Source organism: Herpailurus yagouaroundi, unplaced genomic scaffold (genome assembly GCF_014898765.1).
Source record: "Herpailurus yagouaroundi ecotype Mexico unplaced genomic scaffold, PumYag 165, whole genome shotgun sequence".
NCBI lineage: Eukaryota > Metazoa > Chordata > Mammalia > Carnivora > Felidae > Herpailurus > Herpailurus yagouaroundi.
In genome coordinates, this window is record NW_024412406.1 from 13,303,403 (window position 1) to 13,321,776 (window position 18,374).

An 18,374-nucleotide genomic window follows, 5' to 3' on the forward strand; every position below is an offset into this window, starting at 1 on the left:
TTTTCACAATAGTAAACTATTTAAATAGAGAAGATTTTTCTCTTAACGACTGGGTAAGAAGGTTCCCCCACCACCATCCTGCTTGGAGCGTAAATTCCTAACTGTACCAAGAATAATCCTGGGCATTACTGGAGCGTCACTTGCGCGCCCGCCCCCCCCCCCCGCCAACCTCCTTAATTAAGAAATAATGAGTTCTAAGTGGGAATTGCTTCTGCTTTGGGGAATTTTTGTAATACTAACATTACATAAAATATAAAGCATTTTATTACAGAATATTTCTGCTTTCTCCTTTACCTAGAGGTGACTTTTCGTGTAAAGTCATTTGTCTCTAGGCAGGAGAAAACTACTTTATTTTGATAAAGGAATTCTGAATATTAAGCCTGATTCTGTGACCTAAGATGAAAGTGAAGACTCCTAAATCAAATAGAAACTCTCTGCAGATTGAACCTAATGGACAAAGGAGGTCTGGTTTTTTGTTTTTGTTTTCGTTTTGTTGGTCGTGTCTTGCCCTCCCTCGCCTCCAGCGTCCGTGTTCAAGCCCGCCATCCGGCAGCCCTCGACACAAATGTGCCTCTCCTGCTGGGCCTGCCCCGGGTAGGAAGGGGGTTTTGCGGCTACACACCAAAACTTTCTTGGGAGCACTGTGGTTGCGATTTTGCCTTTGTGGTGTTCTGAACTGGTGAAATTCATCTGGCGGTGTTGGCACCGATCTGCATCAGATCAGCTATCAAGGTGGGACCCTGTATTCCCTTTACGAGCTTTAGCACAGCTTAAGGACCCCAAATGCCCCAAACAGTCTCTGCGAAGCTTCCATTCTATAAATGCTTGACAAGCGTGATTACTTTCTTAGTGGAAGAAGAAAGGCTGTCCTGGTTACGTGTTTCTGAAGTAGCTGTGAAAACACCTACTGAATTGGAAGAAAACGTAGTGGTCCTAAAAGTCAGGTACTGGAGGCGTTTGGTAAACCTGTGGATTTTCAGGGTAAAACCCTCCCCTTTCTCCCTCAAGGAGACAGTAATTTCATGTCCAATGAGGGGCCTAGATGTGCGCTTTTTTAACAAGCATCTCCTGATGATCGTGTGGCAGTTAGCCGTATGTTCAATATGTTGGTTAAAAAAATTCTTTTTAAGGTCTTGCCCCCAACACCCCATGCCAGCCCCAATTACTTTGTGCACAGTACATATACCATAGAGATTAGAAATTTCGACACTGGGGCAAGACAGCCTGGGATTGAACCCCAGCTCCGTCGTGCCCGTTTATGTCTTCTGCAGTTTGTTCATCTGTAAAGTGGGACGTAAGCGTACTCACCTTGTGGGGTGGTGGTGAGGGACCAGTGAGCTGTAACATGTAGAATGTTGTTTTGGAGGCCCGGCTCAGAGTTACCACTCAGTAAGTTTTAAGTGCTACTATTCTTATTATTTGCTTTTCTTAATCCTATAGAAAACGAGAATGAATTTCAGAACTTCTCACAAAGCAATGGAAAATAGGTAAGAGAGGACAAGAGAGCATTGTGTAGACTCTCAAACCGCACAGAGCTATTTTTGAATTTCAGTTTCACCCCATGAAAGCTGTATTATTTTAACCTAACCCTGTGTGTCCTTATTTGCAAGATGAGAATATTAATACTCCCTATAGGATCAAGGTGTGGTAGGGTGTAGATAAAGCAGGTAAAAGATGAACACATTCCCAACACACAGGAAATGCTCAGTGGACGTTGTCTTTGGTGTTACTGTATGGGGTAATACTGGGGATATTTGTATGGGTTGACTACAAATAATTAATTATATAAGCTCTAAGTTTCTTTTTAGCCTATTTAATAGGGAAAGGACTAATGAGCTTAAACGTAAGTGGTATTTATTAACTTGTATCAACTTGCTAACTATTAATTAGCTTAAAATACTGATTCATAAGTCATGATACTATAAACATATTTGTGTACATGTTATATAAAATTATAATTTCTCTAAAAGTATACATTACAGAGAAAGAAAGCAAGCCAGCAAGACAGACTCAGTAATCTAGCCTTAGGAGGAAAGAGAAGAGGGGAACTCAGGGAAGCTTTTTCTGAAGAAAAGGGTTTCTAGTCGCTGTTCAGTTATGAAGTTGATTAGAAATTAGGACCGAATGGGGAGGAAGTAAGGGGTGCAAAGAATAGCCTTAAGAGAACCACATGTCGCTTCATTTGTGTCAAGTCAGGCTGGAATGTGTATCTGGGTGAGTTGGGTTGAGGTTACTGGGAAGAAACCAAAGAAGTCTAAAAGGTAATCTGGAGCCAGACCAGGGTCTAAGAAATAGGCTCTGGTAAGGAGTTTAAATTGTATCCTGAGGGCAATAGGAAGCCCACTAACGGTTACTTTTTTAAACAGGGAGGTGAGAAGATCAGATATGCTCATTAGAGAAAGTATTCTACCTTTGTGGAAAATGAACTGGAGGGGGCCAGAAGTTGGGCAGGAAACCAGTAAAGGAGGCTGTTGCAGAAATCCAGTGTTGGTGGCCTGGACTGAAAGTTAGCAGCTCTCTTTGGCTGAGTCCTCCACGAAGGCAGGTGGGGCAGCCCTATAGATCCGATTCTGGTGGTGAAACGTTCATATTGCCTGAGCCCGATTCTCTGGTGGGCCCACCTCTCCCTGAAGTAAGTCAGACCCTTTTGGAAGTTGCATTAAGTCTCGGAGGCCACAGGAGTGCCATTAAAGCCTGTTTCAGCATACTAAATGGAATGGAATCTCAGCCTGCAGTCAGCCAGTAAATGAATATAACTTATGTTGAATTCCAGCTAATGTACAGTCTTAGAAGTAGCATTAAGTCTGGAAAGTCACTTGGGTACCATTTCAAGTACTGAACTGTGATTTACTTGGTCATACCTCAGTGGCCAATACGTGCCAATATAGCTTCCATGGCCCTTTCTACTTTGTTCCAGGGAATAACTTATGGAATGAAAACATCCATTTTTAAAATATATTTTCTATATCTTACTCACTTTCTTGGTGGAAAGGGATTATTGAGGTCAGTATTTATTGTTCAAAAATGTGTAGTATAAATGAAAGTAACAAGTCATAACCCCAAGTAATGTTTCCTATTAAATGTATATAATAAAGTCAAAAAACGGTATTGATATTCACACACTTATCCAGAAGAAATTGAAATTTTATTTTACAAGGAATGTTTTAAACTCTCGTTGTAAGTTTATATATAATATATATATACTTTATATATAATATCAATATTAATGAACTGTTCACTGATAAATACCTAAATAGTGAGCCACATGCCCATGTAGCCCAGAGCTTACAAAAACAAAACTGATGTCATCCTGGGAAGCCCTGTGAGGTCCCAAGTATGTCCTAGTCATCCTTTTATCCCCCTGTAATTATCACCACGAGTCCAGTATTTAACATACGTTTAAACCTTTGTGATTGTCACATGCTAATGAACATTAACATAGAAAGCTTATCTGAGGCCCCGATTTTTGCAGTGGAGTCGGTATTAGGAGTGTGAGAGCTCTCTGCTTCACCGTGTTAGATGTTATGGGAACTTTGAACAATTGGTATTCCTGAAAGGCACAAATAAAGAAACCTCAAATATGAGTCTGTGTGATACTAAATGTGAAACTATCTTAGGAAATATTTTCCCTTAATAAAAATAACAAAGCCTTGGATCAGGTTTTCAGAGTTCAGAGATGTTTGATAAGTAAGTAGGAAAAGAATTTTAGATATGCAAAGAGATCGAGTCATATTTAGCTAGTTTGGGAAAGTGAAAAGATACATAAATGCAGTGGAGAATTTTAGAAATGTTTACTGAAGTAAACAATAACTGTTCCTAACACTTGTGTGGTGCCGTAGATTGCTCGTTGTACTTTCCAATCTGTACTTTCCTCATCTGATCTGTTGAAGAACCTTACGAAGTCTACTTTTCACAGTTAGGGAAATTCTGTCTTAGAGGGGTTAGGCGATTTGTCAAAGTCCAAACCGCTCATAAGTGATGACGGGAAACCCTGTTTTCTGACTCGCAAGGTAGTACTTGAATGTTGAGTAGCGAATAAATCATTGGCATATCTTAACTACCACATCATACCTGAAGGCGTCTGCAAATACTTAGTTCACACTGAAGACTTTATCCTTGAACCGCCAGCCCGTTTATTGCCTATACCATTCATTTGCCATAAAATTTTCATTTTTTTTGAAGAAGGTTTTCTGTTTACAGAAGCAGCACAGCTTCTGGGTAGAAAATTTTAAAATGTGCACGGGCTTCATGAACATTATGTGGCCAATGGTTACACCCTCCCATGGGTAACAGTTCTGAGATTTTTGTGCTTTTAAAAATTTTTTTATGATTTTAAAAATATTTCACATGAACTTACCAAGACATTTTTTTGTTTTTGTTTTTCCTTTATCAAAATCATATGAAAAAAATTGTCCATGTAATTTAGCATTATCGTAATACCATTGCAATGTCTTCAGAGGGTTCTGCTTTCTGAATCACACCTGTTAGGGACATAAGAATGCTTTCTAGGTTTTGTTATTGGAAACAACACTGAAGAACATCTTTGCTAACTATCTCTGCGCATAAGTCCACGTATTTTTTTTTTATCTTAAAGTGAATGGCAGTACAATTGCTGTTCAAAAGTTACTTAAATGTTGACCAGATAGCCCAGCCAGAAAGGCTGTGCTTATTTGGATTCCCATTTTGCAGCCTATGAATCGCATTTTTTACACACTTTCCAATCCCTGATCTTTTCAAAACTCTTTGCTAATATCACCAAAGATAGTATATTGTTGCTTTGAATAGTTTCACAATAAGATGGTAAATAAAACGAGGGAGGGAACTGAGGTTTGCTTTCGTGTTTGTATCCTGCACGGTGACAACTATTTATTGTTGAGCACATCTACGTAGATGTTCTGCAAACAGAATGTTACCTAGAGAGCACACGGAATACACAAAACATTGATCACCTTCCTCTTTGATTCTTGTCTTATGAAGGACTTCAAGAGTTGCCATTGTTCTTTTGTGAAGTGAAATAATCAGCTTTTTCGGTGGGCCATTATAACGATAAGAACAAGTCTGAAAGCATTTCAAGTTCTCGAAAGTAGCATTGTTGTTTTTGACCTTGCAAGAACTTTCAAGATCATTTCATCAGATCCCATCATTTTACATTATGTATATTTAAAGCTATGAAAAAATCCTGGTGCGTTTTACAAATTGAAATGGAAAGTTCAGTGACTAATATTTTTGCACAGATGTATCATTTTGTCCCCAGTTTATATGTTACGTCCTCAGAAATTCAAACCTCTTTACTCTTTAATCCTTTGCAGTATAGTGAAAGTAAGATTGTCAACTATTTCAAGAAACGATTTTGTCATGGCCATGGATTCTGGTTTTAAAGATAAACCAAGTGTGTTTGCAATGAACTTCAACTCTGTTTTATCTAAATAATGATTTCTTATGGGCACATTATTCTGCATAGTTCAGTCACCCGTATTTCTTTTCATTTTGTTTTAGGTAGCAGTTTTACAACATCGTCAGGATTATATACAGGAAATAATTCACTCACAAATTCCTCTGGATTTAACAGTTCACAGCAGGTAATTTTAAAAGCCAGTTTAACTTCAGAAAAAAAATTTTTTAATGCAACAGATGATTTTCTTATATAAAGAAAGATCTGTTTATAGTATACTGTGAGGGCTTACCTGAGCCTTTTAATATATGTATTTTTTTTTTCTTAAAAAAAAAAATCTCTTTAGCAGTCCTATATGGTTTTCAGAGTGTTTGGTTTTCAGATTTGTTTGATTTTACCTAGTACTGCATCATGGAATCGAAGAAATAGGAAGAGTGGACCTGATCTTACATGCAGTTTGTTTGCAAGTCGGGACATTTGAGTCAATGGGTGCTAGTGTGCTCCTCTGTGAATTCAGAGAAGACCCAGAAACACCATATAGTTGCCCTTTGGAAAGTAAGAAATGAGGAGCAATATTCTGACAGGTTATTCTCGTGTGGTTGGTTTGGTAGGACTATCCGACTTATCCCAGTTTCGGCCAGGGTCAGTACGCACAGTATTATAACAGCTCACCGTACCCAGCACATTATATGACGAGCAGCAGCACCAGCCCAACCACGCCGTCCACGAATGCCACTTACCAGCTTCAAGAGCCACCATCTGGCATCACCAGCCAGGCAGTCACGGATCCCGCAGCAGGTAATTACGTGCGCTTTATTAGTCCTGCAGGCTCTATTTCTGGTGGTTTAAATGCATTTTTCTATAGTCATATACGCATGTAGTGGTTTCACAGTTTGGGCAAGTTTGGGCATGGCCTAACTGTAAGTCAAACATCATGATTGTGGCATTAACTTTATTTTTATTTGCTGAAAATTTTTAGTGTAAATTACGGAACTTCAAAAGCACCTGAAATCGAGGTTCCTTTCATTGTCAATATAGTCAGTTTTCAAGATACGTATATAACATCTTAGATAACTATAGATATTTAGATGGAATTATTAACTATAATTACAAACATTTGTCCACATATGGAGCATGAAAATAAGTGATGTTGCCTCAAATTTAATGTTGATTATCATTAAATATTTAATGTTTTTCCAAAATCAAAAAACATCACAGTTAATAATTGAAAGCAGTGATTCCCCTGGCCCACCCTTCTCCCCCATCATGGCCTACTTAATTTCATAACTGGGCATGAGCATTTTCATACTTCTGCACCACCCTTGATAGGCCCTTCCAGATGAAAATCCCTCCACCTCTGGAAATTTTCCTACTGTGTCTTTGATACTTCTTTCCCTCCATTAGTGTTTTCTGGAACTGTTAATATTGTATATTTAACTTCCTGTATTGGTCTTTACCTGTATTTCTGATATTTTTCTCTTGTACTTCTCACCTTTGTCTTATTAAAAATGTAGTGTCAGGGTTCCTGGGTGGCTCAGCTTCTGACTCTTGGTTTTGGCTCAGGTCATGATCTCCTAGTTCCTGAGTTCAAGCCCCATGTTGGGCTGTAGACTGACACCTGCAGAGCCTGTTTGGGATTCTCTCTGTCCCTCCCCTGCTATTCTGTCTTTCTGTCTCTCTCACGCGCGTGCGCGCACGCAAAAACCAGGAAAACATTTTTTAAAAATTAAAAGAATAGTGCTGTCTCCTGGGGCACCTGGGTGGCTCCCTCGGTTAAGCGTCTGACTCTTGGTTTCAGATCAGGTCATGATCTCACAGTTGGTGAGTTCAAGCCCTGCATGTGGTTCTGTGCTGGCAGAGACGGAGCCTGCTTGGGATTCTCTTTCTCCGTCTCTTTTCTCCTCCCCCACTTGTACTCCTCTCTCTCTCTCTCTGTCTCTCTCTTTTTCAAAACAAATAAGTAAACATCTTTAAAAAATGTAGTCTCGGGGCGCCTGGGTGGCGCAGTCGGTTAAGCGTCCAACTTCAGCCAGGTCACGATCTCACGGTCCGTGAGTTCAAGCCCCGCGTCGGACTCTGGGCTGATGGCTCAGAGCCTGGAGCCTGCTTCCAATTCTGTGTCTCCCTCTCTCTCTGCCCCTCCCCCGTTCATGCTCTGTCTCTCTCTGTCCCAAAAATAAATAAACGTTGAAAAAAAAAAAATTAAAAAAAATGTAGTCTCTCTTTTCATGGATTATGAGGTGAGCTATGATCCTCAGTCACAGACTTTTCTCCCTTTTGCCTTTTATTCTTAGAGCCAAAGCCCACTCTTTGCTAACCTTTACTATAGGTTTATCTTCCCAATATTAGCAGATGCCCCCCCCCACTAAAAAAAAAAAAAAAAAAAAAAAACTTCAGGTTTTTAGTATTCCACCTTCTTCTTAAATGTAGGTGAGCACTATTTTGTTTTCGATTAGGAAGTTACAGCATTCCTAAACTTGTACCCTCACTAACTATGAACACTATTTCTGCTGCACAGCTCAACTCCAAATATTTTTTATCTCTGATTATCATATTCCATTTTCCTTCACTTTTTTAAAACTAGCTTGCTATATTCTTCCCGCAACTCATACGTCTAAATACAGTATTCACAGAACCTAGTATACAGGGCTTTTCATTAGATGTAACATCTATATGATCGCTCTCAAAATAAACTGTCACGGAAGGTATTGGATTTATTGTGGAAGCTGTTGTAGAATTTTCCTCTCTTCCCTCTGTTAATTTCATAGAGGCGTCACGAGGAAAGATAATGGCTTGTCCCAATTTCAGAGAGATCTCCTGTTTTCCTATAAACCATCTGGGTCATGCAAACTTCGTGAGGACTAAAAGGAGCTTTGAAATCGGATAGCTATGTGAACAAGTAGAGAAACGCTTTAGGATCTGTGGAAGAATAGAATGAGAAGACGGAGTGATCTTAATTAATTCATAACATTTTGACAGTGAAGACAGCGTAAAACAAAGTGAAGACTTAACTGTGTTTTTTAAATTACGGGTGACGGGCATTTGCTAAAAAATACCAATATAATTGTACAGAAAAGTTGGTCTCTGGACCGTGCGGTTATTTTAAGTGAAATTTATTTGGAAAAGGGATGCCGTGTGCAAGACTGGGGAGATCACATAGGAAATAACACAAACTTACGATTTTTTTAAGCGTCCAGACGATTTTAAGGTTAAATGATCTATTTTAGATTGTATTTGAATAAATGTTTAGTGTGTCAGGTACTCATTTCAATATTCAGTATCTTTCTGGTTACAGAATAGAAACCGATTGGACTGGGGAGAAAATAATATTTTTCCGATCTCTTGGATTCACCACTTCCCACTAAAAGATAAGTGTACAGGTTAGCCTTTCTTGTGTAGTTAGAGGTGGAAAGTTCAGTGAGTTTCCACATTAAAAAGAAATGTGGATTACTTGAGAAATTTAAGGAAGATTTAGTCTGGTGTTGGTTGGTTTGTTTACATTTGCAGTATGACTGTGGACTCAGCCGGTTTTTTGGTGTTCATTTTCCTATTAGTCGTATATAAGATTATAGACTTGTCTGTGATGAAATGGAAGTTTTGAATGAGAAAAGTACATAAATTCATTAAAGAATTGGAAGGAATGATTGGTTACATATAATCTAATGTTTTAGTTTTGCAATCGAAATTAATGAATAGGAAAAATAGTGTCTATTCTGTTGAAATAATTTCAGGTTCTTTTAGTTTTAGTAGTCTTTTAGGTTTAAAATCCATATTTTCTACACTGGACTCTAAGTTAGACTCTAGTTATTATCTGATCTAATGTGGAACAATTCAGTTTCCTGGAATTCTAAAGTACAGAATAAATATACGGTATATGCAGCGCTCCTCCCATACTTTGTACTATCTGTTCTTGTGTTGTTCGTGAAATTGTGATGTCATTATAAACATATAATCTTGCAAGGATTTTTCAGGCCAAACATGTAAGGACTCATTATTTGGTATTATATTTTAAGAGAGTGCAAGCTGAGGAGGGGCAGAAAGAGAGGGAGGGAGAAACCCAAGCAGGCTCTGAGCTGTCAGTGCAGAGCTCGACGCAGGGCTCGAACTCACAAACCATGAGATCACAACCTGAGCCAAAACTAAGAGTTGGGTGCTTACCGCCTGAGCCGCCAAGGCATCCTGGTGTTATGTATTTTTTAAGTTATAAAGAATAGCTCTCTTTTAAGTTCATGGTATTATGCAGTATTACCTATACACATGTCACTCCTCATGAATCTTAAGTTCAAAAATTATTTTAATGTGTTTACAATTAAATATTGAAAGCTATATTATCCTTTGGATAGATCTATATAATACATTAAAAAAATGTAACTTGAACATGAAAGTTTTATCTCAAAATTTGCAATCATTTGTAATTCATTTTAAAAACTAAAAGCAGTGCCTTTGTATTCATGTTTCTTTTTATTGAGATATAATTGATATTTAACATTATATTAGTTTCAGGTGCACAAAATGATGAGCTGTTTGTGTGTATTGTGAAATGATCACCACGGTGAAGTCTAGTTAACATCTACCAGCATACGTGGTTGCAGATTTTTTGCTCTCGTAATGAGAACTTTTAAGATTTGCGTTTAGCAATTTTTAAATCCTTTGCATTCATTTTAAGAAACGAGTTTGTTAGTCATGTTTTGACTATCTTAATAAAATAAAAGTTACATCATCTGGAAATAGAGAAGTATTAATCCACTTTGGGAACTACACTGAGGTTTATCGGGTCATTTAGAAAAATCGTAATTTACTTGTCTCAAAAAATCGTACCTACTCTTCAACTAGTTAACGCTAGCCTCCTCTTGCCCGACTGAAAGCCATCTTGATTGCTTCTAATTTTGGCAATTATAGATAACGCCACTATAAATATTTGTGCTCGGACTTTTTGTATAGACATAAGTTTTCAACTCACTTCAGTAAATACCTAGCAGTGTGACCACCGAATTATAAGAGTACCTTTAGTTTTATAAGGAACTGCCAACTTGTCTCCCAAAGTGCTGTATCATTTTGTGATCCAACAAGCAATGAATGAGAGTCCTGTTTCTCCACACCCTCGTCAGCATTGGTAGTGTCAGTGTTTCAGACTTTGGTCCTTCTAATAGGTGTGTAGCAGTGTGTAGTTGCTTTAATTTGCATTTCCCTGATGAAATACGATGTTGAGTATGTTTTCGTATCCTCATTTGCTCTGTATGTCTTCTTTGGTAAGGTGCCTGTTCAGATCTTTTGCCCACCTTTTAATCAGGTTGTTTTCCTATTGGGTTTTCAGAGTTCTTATATACTTTGGATAGAAGTCCTTTATCAGATAAGGTTTGCAACTGCTTTTGCCCAGTCTGCGGCTTGTCTTTTTTGTCTCTTAACAGTGTCTTTCAAAGACACATCGAAAGATGTCTTTTGATTGGGATGAAGTCCATCTGAGCAGTTTTTCTTCCATGGAACGTGCTTTCGGTTTTGTATCTAAAAACTCATTGTCAAGCCCAAGGTCACCTAGGTTTTCTCCCATGTAGTGACCTAGAAGTTTCACAGTTTTGCTATTTAGATTTAGGTCTCTGACCCATGTTGAGCTAATTTTTGTGATAAGTATAAGTCAGTGTCTAGGTTCCTTTTTTTTTCTTTTTTTTTTTTTTTTTGGCATGTGGATGGCCCTGTTTTTGCACGGTTTGTCAAGAAACCTATCTTTTGCCACGTTGAATTACCTTTACTGCTTTGTCAAAGATCAGTTGACTGTGTTTGTGTGGGTCTATTTCTGGGCTTTCTATTGTCTTTCATTGATCTGTTTGTCTTTTCTTTTTCCAACGCCACATCGTCTTGATTATTATAACTTTGTAGAATAAGTCTTTAAGTTAAGTATCACTCCTCTGTGTTCTTCAATATCGTGTTGACTGTTCTGGACCTTTTGCCTTTCCACATAAACTTTAGAGTGAGCTTGTCAGTATCCACCAAGTAACCTCATCAGATTTTGTTTAGAATTGCATTGAATCTAAAGATCAAGGTGGGAAAAACTGAAAGTATTGACTCTTGACAATATTGAATCTTCCTGTCCATGTACTTGGAATATCTCTCCATTAGTTTACCTTTTTAGTTTTTTTCATCAGAGTTATGTAGTTTTCCTCATATATATCTTATACATGTTTCTTAGATTTATATTTTTTTGGTACTAATTAAATCACATTATATTTTTAATTCAAATTCCAGTTTCTCATTGCTGGTATCTAGGAAAGCAATTCATGTTTGTATGTGATCCTTGGATCCTAAAACTTCACTATAATCATTTATTAGTTGTAGGAGTTTTTCTGTTGATTCTTTGGTATTTTTAAAGAAAATTTTTTAATGTTTATTTTTAAGAGAGAGTCTGAGAGTGGAGGAGGGGCAGAGAGAGAGAGAGAGAGAGCGAGAGAGCCGGGCGGGGGTGGGGGGGTAGACACAGAATCTGAAGCAGGCTCCAGGCTCTGAGCTGTCAGCACAGAGCCCGACGCGAGGCTCAAACCCATGAACTAAGAGATCATGACCTGAGCTGAAGTTGGACACTTAACCGACTGAGCCACTCAGGCACCACATTCGTTGGTATTTTATTATACAGTTATGTCATTTGTGAACAAAGGCAGATTTATGTCTTTCTTCCTACTCTGAATATCATTTGTTTCCTTTTCTTATCTTATTGCATTAGCCAGGACTTCCAGTACAGTGTTGAACAGGAGTGGTGAGGAGGCATACTTGTCTTTCTCCCCGATCTCAGGGAACAAAAGCTTCTGGTTTCTCACCGTTAAGTGTGATATTAGTTGTATGTTCTTTGTAGGTATTTTTTTGTTATCAACTTGAGGAAGTTTTCCCCTGACCCTAGTTTGCTGAGAGTTTGTATCCTGAATGGGTGTTGGATTGTGTCCAGTGCTTTTTCTGCATCTGTTGATATGATCATATGATTTGTCTTCCTTAGCCTGTTGATGTGATGAATTACATTAATTTATTTTCGAATGTTGCACCAGATTTTCCTACCTGGAATAAGTCCCACTTGGTCGTGGTGTATAAATCTTTTAATACATTGTTGGATTCAGTTTTGCTAATACTTGAAGAATCTTTGCATCTCTGTTCATGAGATATATTGGTCTGTGGTTTTCATTTCTTATAATGTCTTTGTCTGGTTTTGGTATTAGGATAATAGTGACCTCATAGACTAGGAAATGTTTTCTCTGCTACTATTTTCTGGAACAGATTGAAAAGAATCAGTACCATTTATTTCCTAAATATTTTGTATAATTCACCAGTGAATCAATCTAGGTCTAGTGCTTTCTGTTTTGGAAGGTTAATTATTGATTCAATTTCTTTAATAGATATAAACCTGCTCAGATTATCAATTTCTTCCTGTGTGAGTTTTAGTAGATTATTTTTCAAGGAATGATTCATATCATCTAGGTTATACAATGGGTGGGCTTAGAGTTATTCATAATATTCCTTTCTTATTCATGTAATATCCCTGGGATTGTTAGTGATGGCCTTTTTCATTTCTGACACTAATGTTTGTGTCTTTTTTTGCTTTTGTTATCCTAGCTAGAGATAAATTTTATTGACCTTTCAAAGAGCCAACTTTCTGTTTCATTGATTTTTCTTTATTGTTTTCCTGTTTTCAATTTCATTGACTTCTCTGATATTTTAGTATTTCTTCTGCTTTCTTTTGACTTAACTTGGTCTTATTTTTCTACTTTCCTAAGGGTTGAAATTTAGATTGTTGATTTTAAATGTTTCGTATCTTCTAATAAATTCATTAAGTGTTGTAAAATTCTAAGTATTACTTTTGTTGCATCCCACAAAAGTTGATGTTTTTATTTCTTTGTATTTAGCTCAAAATATTTTTATTTTCATTATCAAAACCCTCCTTTTTATTTTTTTAAGGTTTTTTTAATGTTTATTTGGAGACAAAGGGAGAGGGAGAGAAAGCATGCGAGCAGGGGAGAAGCAGAGAGAGAGAGAGAGAGAGAGAGAGAGAGAGAATCCCAAGCAGGCTTTATGCCCAGTGTGGAACCCCATGCGTGACCTGAGCCTAAATCAAGAGTCAGATGTTCGACCAACTGAGCCACCCAGGCACCCCAAAACCTCCCTTTTAAAGAGGTGTATACTTATAAACATTTTATTTGAGAAAAATTTTAGAGATTTGATGATGTGCAGTATGTATCATTCTTAACAGTTGTCCAGTTTTTCACATCTTCCCAATTAAATGGCTTCCTGTTGTTAGAGGATGTTTTCGGTTTCTGAAGAATACTTCGTGGTAAATGCAGATTCCACTATCTCTAAGAGAAAATTTTGATTAGAGTCAAGTCTTTTTTTTTTCTTACTGAAATCTAAGACTGTAAGCCAATATCGCAGTTAAATCTGAGGTTACTTTAAATTTTAAATGATGGATTTCATTAAAAAATTTTTTTTTAAAACAATTCTTTACGAAGTCAGTGGTTTTCTTTTAGGTTCAAAAACACACAGAGATAAGGCAAAAAGAAAAGGCCATTTTGGGATGTTTTCCTTTTGTGATAATAGCCGAACTTACATATTCTCATCTCTTAGCCACTGACATCAGAAGACTGTTATTCTCTCACATTAAACACTAAAATGTTAAGGCATATTATTATCAATATAACCAAAATACATTTCTTCAAGTAAGCGATAGAAATGATTTAACTACCACTTGAGAGGAATTGTCCTGAAGGAATATTTTAAATTGACTTTTTCAAAGAGTACTTAAGCCATTCTTTTAAAAATGTTTTTATCATATGACCCCTATATGTGTAATCAAAATATGAACTCATTCGTAATTCACTTACTGTGCTGTACTTAAACAATGTGTCTTGATCGCATATTTTTGTCCAAAATCTCTTAGAACGTCTTATGATAATTATGACAGTTACCATAATAATAACACATAGTAAAATGTAATTGTTTTTAGAGGCTTACGTGTAATCTTATAACCCCCCCCCCCATGAGGTGTAGTTACTATTTGGCCCATTTTACAGATGAGGAAAATGAGGCACATAGCCCTTAAATGAAGTATTAAGTTAATCAAGAATTTTGAGGCCAAATTCTTGTGAAAGGAAAAGTCACCTACATCATTGTATTTTTGAAGTAATACAAAGCCATGAGAGAGAAAAGAGTAAACGGTGACTAAAACATTTTAGGTTAACGCGAAATAAAGCTAGTCATTGTTCATTAGGAATGAGTTTTCGTATGGATGCTACAGAAGAGTCCATTTTTCAAAGTGTTTCTTCATTTGAATTCTTACCAACAAGGTAGACGTTGTCATTTACCTTTCCATGCTCTGGCTGCGTGCAGACGATTTACTGGTTAAGGTGATGTACGGGAATCTGGCCAATATTAAATTTCAAGTGACACAGGAAAAATCCGTATAAGAGGGAATTCAATATGCATGGGAAACCATTTGTTCCCTCTGCTTCTTTGATCCTTGCCAAGGCACACGAAAGTAGAGCAAAGCGCCTGAAAACCGGGAACATTCTTGTGCAAAGTAGCAGAGGAACTCTGCGCTCTCCCAGGAATTCAGTGTGACAGGATGGAAAACTAAACTGCCGGCCTGTCTTCTAAATGCAGGAAATTTGGGCCACGTCTGTACTACCTAACGTGTCTACGTCTGTTCACTGTGGAAATGATCCTGACGTTTGCAACAGCATGCATCTCGACCGCTACGTTTTACCGAGCGAGCGATTTTGAAAACCTTTAGGCCCTACTAGCTCATTTTCACTGATGCCTTGTGGACTTTGCAGAAGTTTGCAGTTTGTTCAGCTCAAAAATAAACTATGTCAGTGAAACAGTTTTAACTAGCATTCTGGAAACATTTGTCGGCAAAACAAATATTTGTGTCTAAAATAGTCAGGCCATTAAGATGTGAGAAAACAAAACAGATGTTTGTTTGGGGTTGTTGGGTTTGTTTAGCTTGATGGGATTGGTTTTCTTTCTTTTCTTCCCCCCCACCCCAGAGGAGATACAGTGTTAACCTTAATGAGATTATAAAACTCTTGAAAGTAAAGTTCACTTTTTGTTTTATGTTGTCAGGCATGTCTTAAAAATGAGTTGCCTTATTTTTGAATTTTGGACTGTGTTTCCAAGAAGTAAAAAATTCAGTGTTTTAGAATTTTCCCGTTTTGTGCCTCATTACTGGTTTGACTAATTTCTTCAGCTCGTTGTCTGGAAGTCAGGATGCTTGTGAAGAGTCCGTTTTAATATGCGTGAATTCAAATATGCAATTCTTTCTTATATTTATACTTAACATGTGATTTCTATATAAATACTCAAAACAAGAAAGCATATATTACTGAGCTATCTAAATTAGTTTACTGCCCCTCCCAAACATTTATTACTTTGTCCTCGTCTGTAGCTAATTGATTCATTGTTCCTGTAAAGCATTAAGCGTCCTATGGGACCAACACAAATCAACATAGTAAGTTCCCTCGTTTAAGATGGAGGACGTAAGTATTTACTGATAGAATTTTTTAATTGAAGAGGGTTGAGAAAAGAACTTAACATCCCTCCACCTCACGTAATTTGGATCGAAAGGTTTGATGGATACGTTTTGGATTAACTTTTATTTACTTTCGGGGACGTGTGTCAGTTTATTTATTTTTATCGAAATACAATACACAGTGTTACACGAGTTGCAGGTGTACAATGTAGCAAATTGACAAGTTTGTACGTTAGGCTGTGCTCACCACAAGTGTAGACACCGTCTGTCACCATACCACTGATTATACTCCCTATGCTGCGCCTTTCGTCCCCATGGTTTATTTGGATTAATTTTCAATAAAGGTAGGATGGATGGATTAACGGTTGCCAATTTTAGTCCTAGTTCGGCAGCCAAATAAGTTTGATGAATGTTTTAAATTTACTGAATAAGAACATTTGAGCATGGGAAAAAAGTATAAAAATACAGAGGGGTTTACAGAGAAGAGTAAAATCCCCTTCATCTGCGGTAGCCAATTTCTTTCAGCTGAGTTTCTTGTGTATCTTTCCAGAGATACATGTTGTTTATATGAACCTATACAAAGCACTTGCCCCGGGACACTTTTCCCCCCCACCTTCAAGTATGTATACTTTCTATTTTTTTTCTTAAAGATAATAGAATACTGTACACACTGTTGTATATCCTACTTCTTTTCACTAGATACGCGTACAGAGAAAAATTTACTAGGTATTTTCGATGTGGATTTTATATACAAATATAAAAATAGCTGATTCTTTTGAGCACTCGCTATGTGCGAGACACCATTCTAAGCACTGTTCACGCATGATCTTAGTTCATTCCCATTCAGCTGCGTGCGATAGGCAGTGGTCTCGTTATCCCCATTTTACAGAGAGAGAAGCTAAGGAGAGGTCAGTGACAACATGGGGATTTAACTCCAGAAGCTTGACTACAAACATGAATTCTTAATTAGGCAAGCCTGCTGTTTCTAGGAAGCTCGGTGTTTGAAGTTTTAAACAAGCAAAATAATGTAAACAGAGAGAGGCAGTAGCGATCGGGTGTTCAGTTTCTTAAGTTATTCCGAGAACTCAGCAAAGGCATGAGTTAGCAGGTATTCAGCTAAATATATGTTAAATAGTTGAATGAGCTCTGTTTGCTCGTAAAATTGTGTAGGCCTGAAATTATAAGGAAGTAAGTATATAATATATTTAAGGTTGTCTTATAATTATCTTGTACTTCAGTATTTCCTGAATTAGAGGATCAGTCCAAGATCAATATCTTAGATAATCCAACAACGAGTAGGACACTTTTCCACTTTCCTGAATTTGCTGTGTCCCCCCTCCCTCCTTATCCTACTTAATAATGACCTGTCATGGAATTGTGTAGGGAACAATTTTTCACAGCCTCTCTACCACCCCCTACCCTTCTCTGAGGACCTGGTTTTCTACATTGCCAACTTCTCTGTTCCTTTCTTTTTTCTTTATTTTTCCATTCGCACCTCATGGTTGATGAGCACTAAGAGTAGGGGTGATGATACTCTCGTCTCAAGGAAAAAGAAGCCATCGAATTTAAAGTGTAATTGGGCATCTTAATCTAGTACAGTCACCTTCTAAAACTTTTGAAAATACTGATACCTCTTCATAAAATGGAAAGTGCATTTTCTTCAGCACCGTTGGTTCTGACAGATTTTACTGTTGTAAACTTTTATGTAACCGCTGCTATTTGAGTACAGTTTTCTAGTACTTTACATCGTATGTGTGCAGTATTCACCTGGATTATTGACTGATTTGATGGTCATGGGTTGGTTTAGAAATCATGCCCGCCATTGTTTCTATGGGAAATAGCTTCTGAGTTTCAAGCAGCCGATTTGAAAATATGTGGAATAGCGTGGATTTGTAAATTGACGACTCTCTCACATCTACAGATCTACTTGTGCAATTTTAGCGTGAAGCCATTGGGCAATAGGAATTTTAAAGTTAGAAGGGACCTTATAGGTTCTTTTGCTGATGAAGACCTTCACTTTACTGATTATGAATAACGAATCCAGAAATACTACATCTTTTCAAAGCATCTTGGCCTGTCATTGTCAACATCTCTTGATGGCGGCCTTGGGAGAAAGCATGACGTAGTCTGGCCTTTCCCACACTGCTCTAGGCCACACTACTGTGTACAAAAGATGGGACAGAGATCCTCTAATGAGTTTCAAAGCAAGGAGAAGTTAGGGGGACAAACTGTTAGCTTTAAAGTTAGCAGGGTTCCTGTACCTTAGGTCTTTTCTGATCCTTTGGTGCAGTCATAGGCAGTGAGAATTGAATCTAGTGTATAATATTTCTCAGGCGTACTTGGCTGGGCCCCCCCCCCCCCATCCCCCACCCTGGCAGGGGATTTCTATGAACTTGGGCACCACACTCCCTCAGAATATAATTAAGAAAAAGGAGTGGTCGCTAAGGATTTGGAGTTGGGCTATCCTGGGTTTGAATCCTGGTT

General features: G+C 37.7%; 1 protein-coding gene across 13 annotated transcripts in view; it reads left to right on the plus strand.

The window, feature by feature from the left end:
- The window catches only part of EYA1 (EYA transcriptional coactivator and phosphatase 1), a 172,793-nt gene that overhangs the window by 57,502 nt on the left and 96,917 nt on the right, over positions 1 to 18,374 (plus strand). For all 13 annotated transcript variants that reach the window (XM_040487612.1, XM_040487619.1, XM_040487613.1 and 10 more), the window contains 2 exons: positions 5,497 to 5,579; positions 6,004 to 6,190. In XM_040487612.1, the coding sequence (XP_040343546.1) occupies positions 5,497 to 5,579; positions 6,004 to 6,190 (270 nt within the window). The remainder of the gene's footprint in view (positions 1 to 5,496; positions 5,580 to 6,003; positions 6,191 to 18,374) is intronic.